The 17,590-nt window shown below is 48.8% G+C and overlaps 1 protein-coding gene across 1 annotated transcript; it reads right to left on the bottom strand.

The window, feature by feature from the left end:
- Window positions 1-12,853: 12,853 nt before the first annotated feature.
- Pnma8a (PNMA family member 8A) lies at window positions 12,854-16,658 on the bottom strand. The gene is made up of 3 exons (XM_016009780.3): window positions 16,384-16,658; window positions 14,887-16,157; window positions 12,854-14,374 (listed from the first exon to the last, which is right to left on the bottom strand). Exons 2-3 carry the CDS (start codon window positions 16,142-16,144, stop codon window positions 14,358-14,360), a joined length of 1,275 nt encoding a protein of 424 aa, XP_015865266.1. The 5' UTR covers window positions 16,145-16,157; window positions 16,384-16,658; the 3' UTR covers window positions 12,854-14,357.
- Window positions 16,659-17,590: the final 932 nt, after the last annotated feature.

The raw sequence follows: 17,590 nt of genomic DNA, 5'->3' as shown, positions 1-17,590 counted from the left end.
TTTGAATGCGAATGGTCCCCATAGTTTCATATACTTGAATATATGGAACTGTGGGGACCAGAGTCTAAGGAACTGTTTGGGAAGGATTAGGAGGTGTGGCCTTGTTGGAGGAGGTGTGTCACTGAGGATGAGCTTTGGGGTTTCAAAAACACATGCTATTCCTAGTTAGCTCTCTCTCTCTCTCTCTCTCTCTCTCTCTCTCTCTCTCTCTCTCTCTCTCTCTCTCTCTCTCTCTCTCTGCCTGGTAGAGATCAGATGTGAGCTCCCGGCTTCTCCCAGCTACTTCTGCAGCAGCATGGCCGCCAGCCTGCTGCTGTGAAGCCCACCATGATAGTCAAGGGCCAACCCTCTGAAACTGTAAACAAGCCCCCAGTTAAATGCTTTCTTCTCTAAGTTGCCTCGGCCATGGTGCTTTGTCACAGCGGTAGAAAGGTAACTACCACAGGGTCGAAACCAGAGAGGGAGCGGGGCACCCCATGACAAGAGTTCTGAATAATGAGGGAGGGAGTCAGGTGACTCAGAAAAGCCAGGGAATGCATCTGTGAACCCCAAGGGAAGCAGCTGGCCTCACCCGCAGATCCCATCCTGGAAACCTCCAGAACGGTCAGACAATACTATGCATCACTTTAAGCTGATAAGCTTGGGGTCATTTGTTTCAGCAACGGGCACATGACCAACAGAGATTTGAACCAGAAAGTTTCCCCCTAAATTCAGTTCCTCAACCTGTAAGTTGGGAGTGATTGTGAATGTAATGAAAAGTTGATACAGAGTTGCATTTAGAGGGCTGACTGTGGCAACTGGTACAGGGTGGAGGTGGGGTACTTGAGAAACAAAAGTTGTAGTCATCTTCAAAATGGAGATAAATTGTGTGTGCCTCCAACAAACATTTAGTATACATCTGCTGTGCTCTAGGCTGCGTTGTGAGCACTACAGATGCAACATGAAGAAGACAGCATCTGTGAGGGTAGAGACCCTGCCTGGAATCCCCCAGTGAGGGGCTGGGGGTGTAGCTCAGTGGTAGAGCCCCTGCCTAGAATCCTTCAGTGAGGGGCTGGGGGTGTGGCTCAGTGGTAGAGCCCCTGCCTAGAATCCCCCAGTGAGGGGCTGGGGTGTGGCTCAGTGGTGGAGCCCCTGCCTAGAATCCTTCAGTGAGGGGCCAGGCTGGCTCAGTGATTGATAGGGCATTTACCTAGCTTGCAGAAGGTCCTGAGTTCTAGCCCAGCACCATACATATAAAAAAAGTAACTATATTTAATATTTTATTATTTCATGTAAGCTGTTAGTATTCACATATGAATAAGCATGCATAGACAGCTACATGAAAACAAACATATTTATACTATGTACATACACCCAAACTTATATAGACACACAGATGTAAACATGTATCTATGCAATGCATGCATAGATACATAAACCTAAAGAGATGCATGCTAGTTTATACATAATTTTTTTTCTCTTTTGGAAGGAAAATGAGAACCACTGTGGTCATTGGCTTTGGGGGTATGTAAGGGACAAGCAGAGGGGACACTCTGTAATTTCAGTTCTGTGCTGTTCAAGCATCTAACGCCCCGTGTTTCTTATTTTAAAATGTCTCCATGTGCTATTTTGGCAATGAGCTTAAGGGTCACTTCTCGTGTTTGTCTTTTTATGGCTCCTTTTAAAATAAAGACCAAACCACATGACCTAAAAATAAAACATGTTAGAAGCCAAGACTGCATTATATGTCACAGCCATGGTGAATCTTTCTTTCACTTTTTTCTCCTCTTTCTCCAGGTCTAACATAAAACATTTCTTTCACGTGACTTCTTATGTATTTGTCACGAAATAAGACACAGAGGGCCCGGCCAGGACATCTCCTCCCCGCTCCCTGACAGAAACATGTCCTTGCCTATGAGGCTGCCCAGGCCAGCAGCTGCCACATGGTGGACATTTCTCCCTGTCCAAGAATGGACAGAGGAGCTGCCAAGGATGTCCTCACCCTCCATGATGTAAGAGCAATAGAACAGCGTGACATTGTGCAATGGGTGTGAACGCATGGCCTGCAGCTCTAGAGGAAGTGCTCCGGCCGGGGTGATTTCCCTTGTAAGTGAGAGGAGATTTTATACGTCTATTCAGAAATATATATATATATATATATATATATATATATATATATATATATTACTATTATTATTATTATTTCCCACCATGCCGCTCTTGAATTCTTCAGGATCTGAGGGGCCAAGCTGGAGTCAGCATTTGTCTGAATGCTGGGGCAAGGAAGGATGGTACTGAAACAAAAATGGGGTCTTGGAGAAATGACCCAGCAGTTCAGAGCACGGGCTGCTCCAGCAGAGGACTTGGGTTCAATTCCCAGAACCCACATGGCACACACAGCCATCTGTAACTCCAATCCCAGGAGATTCAATGCCCTTTTCTGGCCCTAGAATCACCAGGCATGCACAGAAATACATGCAGATAACACATCACCACACATTAAATAAATAAATAAGTAAGTAAATAAATAAGTAAATAAATAAATAAAAAGTGGAAACAACGGCTCACTGTGGAACATAGGCTGGCCTCTAATGCACAGGGAGATCCTCCTGCCTCAGTTCTCAAATGGTGAAATGATAGGCATGTGGCACTGTGTAGTGAGAATCTAGCAGAGTCACTGTATCTAGGGTAAACATTAGAATGTAACCGTTGTTTCTCACTGTAGGGTAAGAATAGAATGTATTAGCGTTTGTTGAAGGTACCTAGGCCTTGAGCTGTAGATGTAACCAACCATCTTGTTAAATAAGAAACACAGAGCCGATTCAGAGATGAAAGCCAAGAGGTCAGAGCAATAGCTAAGAGCTGAGATTAAAAACCTTACCCTTCCTGCTGCTGCTGTCCTACCTCTCTGCAAGAGACCTCTCCGAAAGAGACCTACTTCCTGTCTGTTTGTCTTTATATAGACTTCCTGTTCTGCCTTCTCATTGGTTGTAAACCCAACCACATGACTTCCTCGTCACTGCCTGTCTGAACAGACCTCCAGGTCTTCTATGGTTGGTATTGAGATTTAAGGTGTGTGTCTCGAATGCTGGCTGTATCCTTGAACACACAGAGATCTACCTAGCTCTGCCTACCAAGTGCTGGGATTAAAGGCATGTACCACCACCGCCCAGCTTTTGCTATGGCTCTAATAGCTCTGACCCCCGGGCAACTTTATTTATTAACATACAAATAAAATCACATTTCAGTACAAATAAAATAACACCATATTGAGCAGTGATTGTTTTCCATGATTTATAGAGTTGTTTTTCTGGGGAGGTTTTCCATCCGTTGCATAGTCTTGGTCACAAGACTATCCAGGCACACTTGAAGGTCTTGCCTTATTGGCTACTGCAAGCAGTACCCAATAAGGACTAAAGGTTGTGGGTGTGATGATTTTCTTCAGAGAACATATAGCATGGATCAAAGGGGCTTTGGTATGAGGAACTTGTTGTATTCCAAACACAATCTTTAATGTACAATCGATAAATATGCTTCTGAACAGAGGTTTGAAGTTCAGTTCACAAAAACTGTTCCTCCCTGCTGGCAGAGAGCCTAAAATTACCTTCTGGGGTGACTCTCCTTTGAACGGCCAGCACAAAACAGAAGACTGACCTAATTCCATTAAAATAGTCAACTTCCCTAACTACGTAACACTATCAATTAAATATGCCTTCCTACCCAGCCCACCACTGGACTTAGCTTACAACCTAATCATTCAAATTTTACATTTTATTTATTTGGCAGCACACACACAAAGGTACAATATGGAGGTCAGAGGGCAGCCTGAGGAAGTCTGTTCTCTTCTCTCCTTCCACTGTGTGGGTCCTGGGGCTCACACTCAGGTGGTCGGGCTTAGCAGCAAGCACCTGAATCCACTGAGCCATCCCTCCAGCCCACTGATCATTTATTATCATTACAATGTACTGGGTGTTGTGGCTCACACATGTAATCTTCAGGAGGCTGAGGCAGATGGCGGCTGCTGCAGGTTCAAGGTCAAGCTGTACTACGTACTGAGACTGCCTCCAAACAAAAACAAAATAATAATAGCTGGGCATGATGCTGCATGCCTTAGACGCTGGTGCTGTGGAGGCAGAGGCACGCAGAGCTCTGTGAGTTTGAGGCCAGCCTTGTCTACCTAGGGAGTTCCAGGACAGCCAACTTTTATTTTTAAAAAGTAGTCATTTTTGTTTGAGACAAGATCTATGTAGCCTTGGCTGTCCAGGAATTCATTACGTAGTTCAAAGTTGCCAGGCTGACTTTGAACTTAGAGAGATCTGGCCTGCCTCTGCCTTCCAGTGCTGGGATGAAAGATGTTTGGTCCCTTACCCAGCATACATTTTTGTTCATTATTGTGTGTGTGTTTGTGTGCATGTGGAGGTCAGGGGACACTTGTGGGGGGGAGGGGTGATCTCTTCTTCCACCCCATGGGTCCCAGGAAACTAAGCTGGTCAGGCTTGGCGGCAAAAGCCTCAGCCAGCTAAGTCACTACTCAGGTCCCCAGAAGCCTGTCTTGTCCTCCGGTGTAAAATCCTGGAGCGGGACGCAGGAAATGGACAGTTTAGTTTTACAATTAAAAACCAACACCGGGGTGGGACGGTGGTTCCCTGGCTAAGGACAGTGGCTGCCTCAGCCTGATAACCCGAGTTCAAGCCCCAGAGTCACTGGTGGAGGGAGTGGCCATCTCCCTTGTCCCCTGCTCTCCATGCTCACATGGTGGCACACAAATGCTTGATCTCTCTCCCTCTCTCCCTCTCTCCCTCTCTCCCTCCCTCCCTCCCTCTCTCTCTCTCACACACACACACACACACACACACACACACACATACACACACACACACACACTGATAATAATAAATAAAGGATTGAGGGCTCTAAAAAGCCCAACACTACCAGCAACTGTCCACACAGTAGACTCAGCCTGAGTGAGAAAGTCCTAGGTGGCCTCCAGCAGGTGCTGCCATGGGCGTGTGACCCCGATCTGTTACTCATTCACTCGTTTTTATTGGAACAAAGCTTTCCCGTGCCCCCCCCCCCCCCCGGGTGGAGGAATGAAGCATGATGAGGCATGGACTTTGCAGAAATAGTCCACAGGATTTTTCGGTCATAGACATGCCCACAGTGGGGTGAGCTCTTCAAAATAACCAGAGACACAGCTTCCAAGATAAAGACGTTTTATGGGGAAGGCGATATCTGCTCTATTGTGTTGGGAAATGCTTCTAAGAACTACAGGAAACTGGTTAACTTAGCCATATCGATGAATGTGGGTTGATAGTATTTATTCATTTATTTGTGAGTGCATGTGTGTCGGGCGCTGTCAAGGCACTCAGAGGTCAGAGGACACCTTTCAGGAGTCAGTTCTCTCCTTCTACCACATTGGATCCTAATTGAACTCAGGTTGTCAATCTCGGGGCCAAGCACCTTTCACCCACTGAACCTGGTCTTTTTTTTTTAACTTTTATTTATTTACTTATTTTTGTGATTCCCTAACCTTATGATAAGGCATTTAACATGAAGTATTATGTTTTCTTTCTCTCTTTTTTAAATATTTATTTATTATGTATACAGTGTTTGTCTGCATGTTTCCCTGCACACCAGAAGAGGGCACCAGACTTCATTACAGGTGGTTGTGAACCACCATGTGGGTGCTGGGAATTGAACTCAGGACCTCTGGAAGAACAGCCAGTGTTCTTAACCTCTGAGCCATCTCTCCAGTCCAGTATTATGTTTTCTAATGTGAAGTTTAATAAATGTCACCTACATGCGTGAATGGCCCCAGTAGAAGGGCCTTAACTTTTACTTACTTATTTATTTTAAGTATAATGGTTCAGTAGGTGGTCACTTATCAGTAGACCAGACTGACCTGGAACTCACAGAGATCGTCTTTCCTCTGCCTTCCCAGTGCCAGGATTAAAGGCATATGCCACAACCCCCAGCAGGCTGGCTTTTTAATGACTATTATTATTGTTTTGTTTTTGTTACTTTAAGTCTATGGGGGTTTTGCCTGTGTGCATGCCTGTGTACCGCATACATACCCAGAGGCCAGAAGAGGGTGTACAGCTGTAGTCATAGGTAGCTGTGAGCTGCCTCGTGGATGCTGGGAATCAAACCCAAGTCCTCCAGAAAAGCAGCCAGTGCTCTTCCTTACTGAGCCATCCCTCCAGGCCTGGTTTCTTTTCGCCATCCCAAGGGTTCCATCCCCTATGGTGAGGCCTTGGGTTGTTCTTTTACTTTTTTTTTTTTGTTTGTTTTGTTTTTTTGTTTTGTTTTGTTTTGTTTTGCTGTTTTTCCTTTTGTATTTTAAGCCTGGCCTACGGTAGTGAGACCCTGTCTCAAAAAATAAATAAATAAAATAAAATAAAAAAGAATAAACTCTTGGCCCCTTGGGCTTACTTACTCCTTTTTCTAGAGCTCCTCACTCTCTGCCAAGTGGCTGCAGGCCACTCCATGGCTGGCCTCCATGCTGGTTATCGTGGCTGGCCTCCATGCTGGTTATCGCGGCTGGCCTCCATGCTGGTTACCGTGGCTGGCCTCCATGCTGGTTACCGTGGCTGGCCTCCATGCTGGTTATCGTGGCTGGCCTCCATGCTGGTTATCGCGGCTGGCCTCCATGCTGGTTATCGTGGCTGGCCTCCATGCTGGTTATCGTGGCTGGCCTCCATGCTGGTTACCGTGGCTGGCCTCCATGCTGGTTATCGTGGCTGGCCTCCATGCTGGTTATCCTCTCCTTTCTCCCACTCGGCCGGTGCAAGGCTTGCAGCTTGCCTGCCCTCGGGTGTTTTCCTTTTATACTCTAATAAATTGTCCTTAAGCCTGCATCTAAATCCATCCTTGATTTTGCTGAGACTAATTAATAGACTAATTAATATAACCCTGATAGTAATGCTTACCCGTGGCCACGCCCCCTCCCCCAGCAACCATTGACGGCCAATATCTCCTCGGCTAGGGGTCGGCCTCGTGAGCCCCTCCCCCGTCTCTTTCCTTTCTGGTCATTTAGTGCAGATTTCTGCCCATTTTTTCCTGTGGACCGTTTTAGAAACAGCGTGCCTTGCACAGATAAAAGAAAGCTCAGTTAAATCCATACAGTCTTGAGACAGTAATGGCAGGACATTTTCGCTTCTGACTTAATCTGGAACATTCTGTGTGTGCTCACGCTTCTCATGGAAGATTAAAAAGCAGAGGAGAAACATCCCGAGCATGGAAATGGCCTATAATTGCTGACATTGGTTACACATTTGCCATTGTTCTAGAACATTCCCACGGTGTCTGCAGGCTCCCGCCCCTCACTTCACCCCTACTTTGTTTCTTGATCTGTCGGCCCCGAAGCTCCCCTGGCTTTTCATGCTTTTACCAGAATACATAATAAGCTCAAGCTGGACTTTTCAAAACTGACCTTTGAAGGCAAAACCCGTCCTAACCAGACTGATGTTATGCACCAAGTGGTGACAGGATGTGACATCTTGCAAGATCTGCAGCAGAGGTCATTCAAGGGGCAGCGAGAGGGAGGTGTGACTTTCACACATAACACAGGTGTGTGGCTTTGTGGCTTTTCCGTTTTCATGTGTGTGTTTTAATGTAGGAAGATTTTTTTCAATTTTCATGTGTATGAGTGTTTTGTCTGCCTGTATGTCCGTGCACCACAACCATGCAGTGCCTTTGGAGGCCAGAAGAGGGCGGCAGATGCCCTGGGACTGGAGTTACAGATGGTTTTGAGCCATGTGGGTGCTGGAAACCCAAACCAGGTCCTCTGGAAGAATCACCAGTGCTCTTAACTGTTGAGCCATCTCTCCAGCCCTGGGAGATATTTTTTTTTTTGGTTTTTCGAGACAGGGTTTCTCTGTGTAGCTTTGCGCCTTTCCTGGAACTCGCTTTGGAGACCAGGCTGGCCTCGAACTCACAGAGATCCACCTGCCTCTGCCCTGGGAGATATTTTTTAAAGACATATGGCAGCAGATAGTTATGGCCCATGCCTTTAATCCCAGCACTGGGGAGGCAGAGGCAGGTGGATCTCTGTGAGTTCGAGGCCAGCCTGGTCTACAGAGTGAGTTCCAGGACAGCCAGGGCTACACAGAGAAACCCTGTGTCAAAAACCAGATGAAAAAAAAAAAAAAAAAAGACATACAGTTCCAACTGGCATGAAATCCCAGACACTCTGGAGGCTGAGGGAAGAGACCCACAGTTCAACTTTGGCAACAGAGAGACCTGGGTATAGAGCTCAGAGGTACGGCACCAAGATCCAGGTATGGTCCAGGATCCAAGAGTGAGGGACTGGAGGAGGCGTTCAGCAGCAGCGCACCTGCCTGGTATCCAGGAGATCCTGCATCCAATCCCAGTACCTCAAAATACATAAAATAAATGAATAAAAATGTGTGGGCGTGGTCCAGCTAGTCATGGTGATCTCAGCACTCAGGGAGCTGAAGCAGGAGGATCCTAAGTACAAAATCAGCCTGAACTACATAATGATACTGGTGTGCGTGTGTGTGTGTGTGTGTGTGTGTGTGTGTGTGTGTGTGTGTGTGTGTGTGATGACATTTTAAAGAAAAAATAAGTGTCTCTCCAGCCAGGGCCATTCACTCATGTAAGTGACATCTGTTGAAGTTTGACATTTGGAGGCTGGAGAAATAGCAGTTATGAGTACTTATTCGGCTCCCAACACCCACATGGTAGCTCACAACCATCCACAACCCCAGTTCTCAGAGATCTGAGGCCCTTTCAACCATATATGCATACATGCAAGCAAAACATTAAATAAAACATACATAAAATAATATACACATAAGATGAACCTTAAATTTTTTAAGTTCAACATTAGAAGACATTTTTTTCATGTTAAACACCTTAAGAATTGCAAAAAAAATTTAAATAGAGAATTAAATTTTTTTAATTTCAGTGGGTATGGTGGTTTGAAAGAGAATGACCCCCATAGACTCATATATTTGAACATTTGGTCCCCTGTTAGTGGAACTGTTTAGAAAGGATTAGGAGGTGTGGCCTTGTTGGAGGAGGTGTGTCACTGGGGGTGGGCTTTGAGGTTTCAAAAGCCCTTTTCAGCCCAGTCTCTCTCCCTCCCTCTCTCTCCCCTTCTCCCTCTCCCTCTGTCCCTCTTGGTCTCCTGCCTGCAGATGTGAGCTCTCAGCTACTGCTCCAGCTCCATGTCTGCCTGTGTGCTGCCACACTGCCCCCTGTGTGTGTTAATGGGAGGTGGGGCGGTGTAAAAAGTGAAAGTGGCCGGGCGGTGGTGGCGCACGCCTTTAATCCCAGCACTCAGGAGGCAGAGCCAGGTGGATCTCTGTGAGTTCGAGGCCAGCCTGGGCTACCAAGTGAGTCCCAGGAAAGGCGCAAAGCTACACAGAGAAACCCTGTCTCGGAAAACCAAAAAAAAAAAAAAAAAAAAAAGTGAAAGTGCTGCTGGACTTCTCCCTAACATCTCCACTAGAGTTTAGACATTTCTTTGTCTCCCTGGTATGGAGCTATTTACAAAGATTAAACTTCATCATCAGGAATGGGGCTGTAGCTGAGTGGGTAGAGCGCTTGCTTAGCATGTGTGAAGCCCTGGGTCAATCCCTAGCCCTGCATAAACCAGCATTTACCATCTCAACATTTAGGAGGTGGAGGCAGGAGGATCTGAAGTTCTAGGTTATTCTAGGCTGCGCATTAAGTTTAAGGTCAGCCTGGGCTATGTGAGATCCTGTCTCAAAAGGTATGGAGGGTGGGATATTGACTAGGGGGATAGCCCAGTACTAAAAACACTTGTCTAACATGTAGGGGGTCCCAGGTTCAAGACTCCAACACTGAAAAATATAAGCTGGTCATGGTTTACACCTATAATCCTCACACTTGGGAGCCTGAGGCAGGAGAATCACAATGAGTTCAAGGCCAGCCTGGGCTACAGAATGAGATAACAGAAGCTGATTCTGTGCCCCACCCTGCCCATTTTCTTCACCTTTTGCTATTTCTCAGCACACTAGCAGCCCAGTTCCAGAAGGCTGGGACTCCCACATCGTCCCTGGCTGTCAGACAGATGCCCAGCAGCTCTGGCTGGCAGGTAGTTTAGCTCTGAGTTGCCTTCATGACATCCCCGGTATCTGGGAACCATCCGTGGACCTCCCCACCAAGGGGATTTTGTTTGTTTGTTTGTTTACTAGTGGGCTTACCAGACCCCAACAGATGACCTGAGAGTTCTCTGAAGACCTTGCCCAAAAACGGCTTTTAAGTCAGCCGACAGATCGCATTCAGTGCTGCAGATCAGCTGCTGTCCAGCCCAGATCTCTACGCCCTTTGACACACTCCATTTGTGTTTTCACAGAAGCTCAACCTGACCCTCTGGACCCCACTGCCTGTAGTCATAGTCATCCATCTACAGCTCTCCCTCTGTGCGCATCACAATCTCCGGAGGGTCTTAAAGACGCCGATTCTGGGCATCATTCGGTAAAGTACTTACCACACAGGTGTGAGGACCTGAGTTCGAATCTCCAGCACCCACATAAGAATCCAGGCACAGCAAGCCCGATGGTGGTGGCGCACACCTCTAATCCTCTAATTCCAGTACTCGGGAGGCAGAGTGGATCTTTGTAGAGTTCAAGGCCAGCCTGGTCTACAGTGCAGGTTCTAGGATACCAAGAGCTACACAGTAAAACCTCGTCTTGAAAAAAACAAAACAAAAACAAACAAACAAGAAAACAAGTACATCAGTGCTGGGGCCGGGTGGGGGGGGGGCAGACACAGGAGGGTCCCCAGAGCTCACTGGAGAGCCAGCCTCACCCAATCAGTGAACTTCAGGTTCAGTGAGAGACCTTATCCCAAAAAATAAGGTGGAGGGCATTTGGGGAAAACATCTAACATCAACCTCTGGCCCTACATGCGTTCACGCGTGCGCCCCCCCCCACACATGCACACACACCATGGCACAGGTACATACGATAAGACTGTTTAAAGCTCTCTGCCTCGGCCAAGGGGTGGGAGGAAAGAAAGAGTTCTCAGTGTCCAGACACTTTTATAACAAACCGGCATCAACCAGGCTTGATGATACAGTTCTATAATTCATTCCATCTACTTGGGAGACTGAAGCAGGAAGGTAACAAGTTCAAAGCCAGCCTGAGCTACACTGAGCCCATTGAAACCTAGCTTGAAAATAAGACATAAAAAGAGGGCTGGTTTTGTGGCTCAGTGGTAGAGCCCCTGCCTAGAATCCCCCAGTGAGGGGCTGAGGGTGTGGCTCAGTGGTAGAGCCCCTGCCTGGAATCCCCCAGTGAGGGGCTGGGGGTATGGCTCAGTGGTAGAGCCCCTGCCTAGAATCCCCCAGTGAGGGGCTGGGGGTGTGTCTCAGTGGTGGAGCCCCTGCCTAGAATCCCCCAGTGAGGGGCTGGGGTGGTGGCTCAGTGGTAGAGCCCCTGCCTAGAATCCCCCAGAGAGGGGCTGGGGGTGTGGCTCAGTGGTAGAGCCCCTGCCTAGAGTCCCCCAGTGAGGGGCTGGGGTGTGGCTCAGTGGTTGGGCATTTGCCTAGAATCCCCCAGAGAGGGGCTGGGGCATAGATCAGTGGTAGAGCCCCTGCCTAGAATCCCTCAGTGAGGGGCTGGGGGCATGGCTCAGCAGTGTGGTGATTACCTAGTATGTGTGAGGACCTAGGTCCAATCTCTAGCATCAAAAACATAACTAGTACTTTCAGATCACTCAATATCATTATTACCTATCCTAGAAACCATAAGGTTACTGGGATGACAGCCCACAACCACCAAGAACAAACAGCTTCTTCTCTGATGGGAAATTAACAACAGTCACGTGAATCTCTTACTGCTTAGCAGGGAACATCTTCCTCCAAGCCACATGACATGCTCCATGCACTCTCCTCCAACAAAACAGACTACGCAGACTTCATTGGCACAACTTTATTTTACACTCACACTTACATTCATTGATCGTTTTATCAATGCGCTACTTCAACGAAGGTGTCTCAAGGACTATCACAAGAAATGGGTCTGGCGGTTGAGTGATTCACAGACGAATATCTAACAACTGATCACAGTTTCTGGATCGAGAAAACGGAAGCGGAGGTTGGAGGTTGGAGGTGGGGAAAAGCATGAAAACTCACGATGGCTGGAAATCCCGCTGTGTACCACGTTAGCCCCGATAAGCAAGTGACCCCCCGCTGTCAATCACAGCTGAACAGGGAAGGCAAACACACAGAGACTCACCTTGGATATTGTGTTTCAGGACATGCAGGGGGCCAGATCCCACCTTTGTTCTCAAAGTTCCCATCTACAAGAAACTTAATGAGAGAGCTGGGGGAGGGGCACCTCAGTTAGGGACGCAGACAAACAAGCGGACATGCTTGTAGCACAGGCTTGCAGCCCAGTGCTAGGGAGGCCGACAGCAGGGTCCCTGGGTCCACTGCCAGGCCAGCCTCCTAGCCGGTTTCAGGACCGTTAGAGACTGTGTCTCATAAACCGGCAGCCGGTGACTGAGGAGGACTCCCAAGGAAATGCTCTGCCTCCACATACACATGTGCACATAGGCACAGACGAACACACACACACACACAAATACAATTATATACAAAGTACAATGCTGATGACTAGTTACAGTTATCCTATATACACAAAGTTATCCTATATACACAAAGTACTGGAATATTCCAGTACTTTGGATTACGACACTGTTGAGTTGCCATTTTTTTCTACACTTTAAAAAAATTGTTTTTATTTACTTATTTATTTTGAGGCAGGGCCTTACTCTGTAGCCCAAGCTGGCCTTGAACTCATAGCAATTCTCCTACCTCAGCCTCCACATACGGGGATTACGGCCACATGTCACCATACCTGCTGCTTTCTAGTGTTAGAATTTTTTATTACATTTATTTACGGGGGGGGGGGGATGCTCGTGCCCCGGAATGATTGTGGAGGCCAGAGGGGGATTCTCAGGAGTTGTTTCTCTGTTTCCACCATCTGGGTGCTGGGGATCGAACCCAGGGACTCAGGCTTGGTGGCAAGCCCCCTTTCTCACTGAGCCCTATCTCCAGCCTCTCTTTCATGCTTCTGCGTGTGAAAAAGAGAGTCCTCAGGCTGTCGCTTAGAAACCACAGATGGTGGAGATGCCACCCTCTCTCCTTCCTGTGGACACAGAACAGGACGTGGCAGCATGGTCGGATCTAACGGCACCAAATTCAGAGGCCAGAAATCAGGCCATTTTAAAGAAGCTTTTGAAAAGAGAGAGATTTCTGCCTTCTTACTATAATGTGAGCAGCTGACTTAAGCCTCAAAGACAGGGGTCTCTCAGAGGTCCACACGATTAGAGCTAAAAACTGATTTTTCTCTACCAATCCTCTCCTCTCCTCTCTCCTCTCCTCTCCTCGGGCTTCCTGAGAGGGCATCACCCCACTTTAGAACCAAAGTGCCGTTTTTATTCCATTTTGGTTTTTATTGGCTCTGGAGATGGAACCCGGGGCCTTGCATACGCTGGGCAGTTCTGCCACGGAGCCCCACCCCAGCCCCTCGCTGGGGGATTCCCAGCCCGGAAGCTCACCATTTCAGAGAGGTTAGCTGGCCAGCAAGTCCTTGGGATCGACCTGTCTCTACCACCTGACGCTGGTGTTACAGGCACGGGCAGCCATCCCTGGCCCTTTTACATGAGTCCTAAGGATTAGAACCCGGGTCCTTGTGTTTGTACCGCAAACTTTCTTACCCCCCGAGCCAACTCCCCCTGCCCTCGGTTTTCTTTATTAAAGACTCTGAAATCTGAAGGGCTCAAGGGCAAGCAGACATTTGTTTTTTTGTTTTTCCAGAACTAATTCTTGGGACCTAGCCAACTTCCAGTTAGGTTGCTGGAGGAGGGAAATTGAAGAACGCCCAGGAAGCAGGCTTCGAAAAGCCAGGCCCGACTTACCAAACGCTCGCGGCGCAAGCGGCAAAACGGGCCACCCTGCCCTTCTGGACCTCAGGCTCTGCAGCCGGGCTGGGCCTCCAGAGGAAAAGGCAGGGGGTAGAGGAGGATAAAGGCTGAATGTGGCTGAGCATAACCGTGAGCTCCCTCGCGGGCAACGGGAAAAGAATGTTCTAGAATTTTCCGAAGCTACTTATCGCCTCTTCTGCCTTTGAGGGTGAGCAGAAGAGAAAAAAAAGCTCCAACTGAGGAAAAGACACAAAGAGAGTACCTCCCCCCAACAATCCCCACCTCCTAAGGCCTTACATCCGATCCCTGTGTGGGTCAGACCCCCACACACACACATAACAGGCCCCCAGTAGTCCAAAGTCATGTTTCATTCAACCGCAAAGAAAAAGTTTGCTCCCAACTCGAAACTTCTTCCTTGATGCTCTTCAGTCTCTTCGGGTACAGGGTTCCCCAAATCATAGCTGTCTGGAATCTGCGGATAAATCAGAACATCCCAAGAAGGGAAGCAGGGACAGGCATAATTAGATATGCCTGGGAACCTCCTGAGTCCACCCCCAACCCAGCGGGACCCTAGAAACATCAGCCTTAGAGCCCTGCACCATAACAAACAAGAGAACCTCAAATCATAAATTTTTGATTTGTGATCAAAATCTGGTCATAGGCTGATCTCAGACTCTCGACCCTCACCAGTCTCCCAAAAGTGTTGGGATTACAAGTATGTGCCACAATGTCCTGCCCCCCCAAACCATTATATTGCTATGGAGGAAGAAAGTGAGTGAGTGAGGTAGTCATGGATTGGCAGTGACCCCGATGATTCCCAACAAGGGCTGGAGGAGGGAGGCCCAGGCTCTCACTCACCAACCCTCACCTGGAAGGGTGTCAATCACTTGCCCCAATGCACTGGGGTCCTGGGAGGCCCTCTGCACCACCCTCCCCCACTGCATGCCCACTTTAACCAACCAAGTCATTTCTGTGTCCACTCACCTTTGGAGACCCGAGGGAAGCCTCCTGGCTTCATCTTGCCAGCCCTGGATGTTGAGGGCGATGCATCATCAGGCTGGGGCCCCTGAGGAGCCCTTGGAGCCGACATGGCCCTCCTAGAGCCAGACCCTTTCTTGGGAATCCCCGGTTTGTTCTTGGTGGCTTCGGAATCAACCAGAACATAAGAAAGAGAGCCCAAGCTCATCTTCTTCTTCTTCCTCATGGGAGCGGGGATCTTGTTTGAGGGCCAGGTCACCACTTTCTTCTTTGGGGGGCTCTCAGGACCACCATCTTGATCTGAGTCCTCCAGATTCGCAGGGCTCTCTGCTCCGGGCAGCGTACTCTGAGGAAGATCACTGGGATCCTCCTTCCAGACTCTTTTCTTCTTCCAAACGGTCTCCTCCTGCTTCACAATGGGTTTTTTGTTGCTCTTGGCTGACTCTGGGGTCTCTGGGCTTTGGGCAGCCTCAGCTTCAGCACCTACCCTATTGTTATGATTGTTACCTTGGGGTTTTCTCCAGAATATTGGCTCTTGCTTAGGATTTTTTTTCTGCTTCCTTCTCCTGGAGCGAATCTTACCTCCAGCCCTGCGGACTAGAGGTTTTGGAGGGTCACCACGGTCCTCCATCTTGCAAGCCGATCCCACCTCTACGCCCAGCCCGGGTTCCTTCTTTACCCTCCTCATCGCTGTTGAAGCCCTAGCCGCCATCAACTCAGCCTCGGTAGCCTCCTCAGTAGCCCTAGCTTCCTCCTCCCTGCCGCGGATTTCAGAGTCCTTGCAGAAGATAACCTGAACCACCGCGCCCAGGAGCAGCCCCACGGCTTCTGCCCAGTTCGGTGGAGGCTGGTTTGGGTTCGGGAATGCTGGGTTAAGCCTCAAGAGGCGCACCACATCCTCCCAAGTGCGCCCTTCAGCATCCAGGAATTCATTCAGATTTTTTAAAAACTCAGCGTCCTGGGTGGGGTCTCTACAGACCACTTTCCAGACACCGCCCCTCCCCGGGAACTCGCGGGGTATGGAGCTCAGATTCACACCCTCGCTAACCTCAATGAGCGCAGCCTTGACGTTCTCTTGCCGCAAGAAAATTTTGTTGAGCACGCGGTATGTGCCCAGTGGCAAGAGGATCCCATTCAAGGTCTCCTCAATTTCTGCATGGCCACAGTGCTCAGGGATGCCAGTGACCAACAGGGACCGATGGATGTCCAGTCCCATACCCTTGCACCAGTCTTCCAGCAGGCTCATGGCCCTGGGCTCCGACATCTTCCAGCTCGACCTGTGATTGGAACAAAGAATCTATGAGGGCGGGGGTGGAGGTGAGGTGGTCCCCAAATATGAATCCATCAAGGTGACAAGACAGTGAGGTCAGATTCCATGGAAGATGGACAGATCTCCCCTGTGTCCTCCACCGCTGGCCTTGCAAGAGGCCTCGCCCCCCCCATCCCCCCCACCCCATCCCCCCGAGCAAGATCCTCCTCCCTAGCCTGGGCCCTGGTGCTCACGTGTTCTGAATATGGTGCAATCGGCCCTAGCCCCTTCCTGGAGCCTGGAGCTCCGAAGGTTCACAGGGATGTTCTGGCCACCCCCGCTTCTGACAGATCAGGCAGGCCAAGGGCAGGAGGCTGGAGCGCAGTTGGCTTCCTGAGCAAAGGCCCCGGGCCCAGAGAGCCAGGAAGTTGTGCCTATGCTCGGCTCCAGCTCCAGTCTGTACGGGTCACACGGCCTTGATCCCCTGAGCTCCACGGAGCTGGCGTTGAAGAGCGCTCATGCGCAGTTGGTTCCTGCACAAGTTCCTCAGATCTGCATCCCCAGTGGTCTCCATGGCAACCGGCCACTGGTTGCTAAGCATCATTGCGGCCTGCTATGGGCTCCGCAGTTGGGCTTAATAGGAAAAATGGACAAAAGATGTGACCACTGCGCTTGTTTAGATGTCTATTGGTGGTGGTGTGGAGGGGGGGGGGGGGGAGTCTGTATCCTACATCCCTCCAGGGCTATTGTCTCTACCACGACTATTTTTTTTCTCTTTAAATTTACACACACACACACACACACACACACACACACACACACACACACACGTCTCACCCAAGGGTTCTACTGTGTAGCCCTGGCTGTCTTGGAACTTTCTGTGTAGACTAATCTAGCCTAGAACTCACAGAGATCCACCTGCCTCCACTTCCTGGGTGCTGGGATGAAAGGCGTGCGCCACCATGTCTGGCAACTTTTGTAATTTTTAAGCTGTTAGTTTGGAGTTGTTGTTTTGTTTTGTTTTTTCTAGAATACAAAGTAATTGGGGCTGGAAAGATAGCTCAGAGGTTAGCACTGGTGGCTCTTGCAGAGAACCCAGGTTCAATTCCCAGCAGCCAGCCACATCTGTAATTACAGTTCTGGGAACCTGACGCCATCTTCTGGCCTCTGTGGGCACTGCATGCATGTGGGGCACAGATATACATATAGGCAAAACACCCACACATGTAAGATAAATAAATAAACCTCTAGGTACAGCCCAGCAGCAGAACATTTTTGAACCCCTGGAGTGAATCCCAGCACTGTTGAATAAATAAATAAAAAAGAAAGCTATTTACCTTATGAGGTTCGCTAAAGTTGAGCTGGCTTAGATGAAAGCTTCCGTGACCAGGGTTAGGTTTTAGGTTTGAATTTCACCAACTGTATATCACAAGTAACTACAAAGAAGGAACTTCTGTGACC

Source organism: Peromyscus maniculatus, chromosome 1 (genome assembly GCF_049852395.1).
Source record: "Peromyscus maniculatus bairdii isolate BWxNUB_F1_BW_parent chromosome 1, HU_Pman_BW_mat_3.1, whole genome shotgun sequence".
Classification (NCBI taxonomy): domain Eukaryota; kingdom Metazoa; phylum Chordata; class Mammalia; order Rodentia; family Cricetidae; genus Peromyscus; species Peromyscus maniculatus.
The sequence above is the reverse complement of the archived record's forward strand: the minus strand, read 5'-3'. Positions and strand labels throughout refer to the sequence as shown.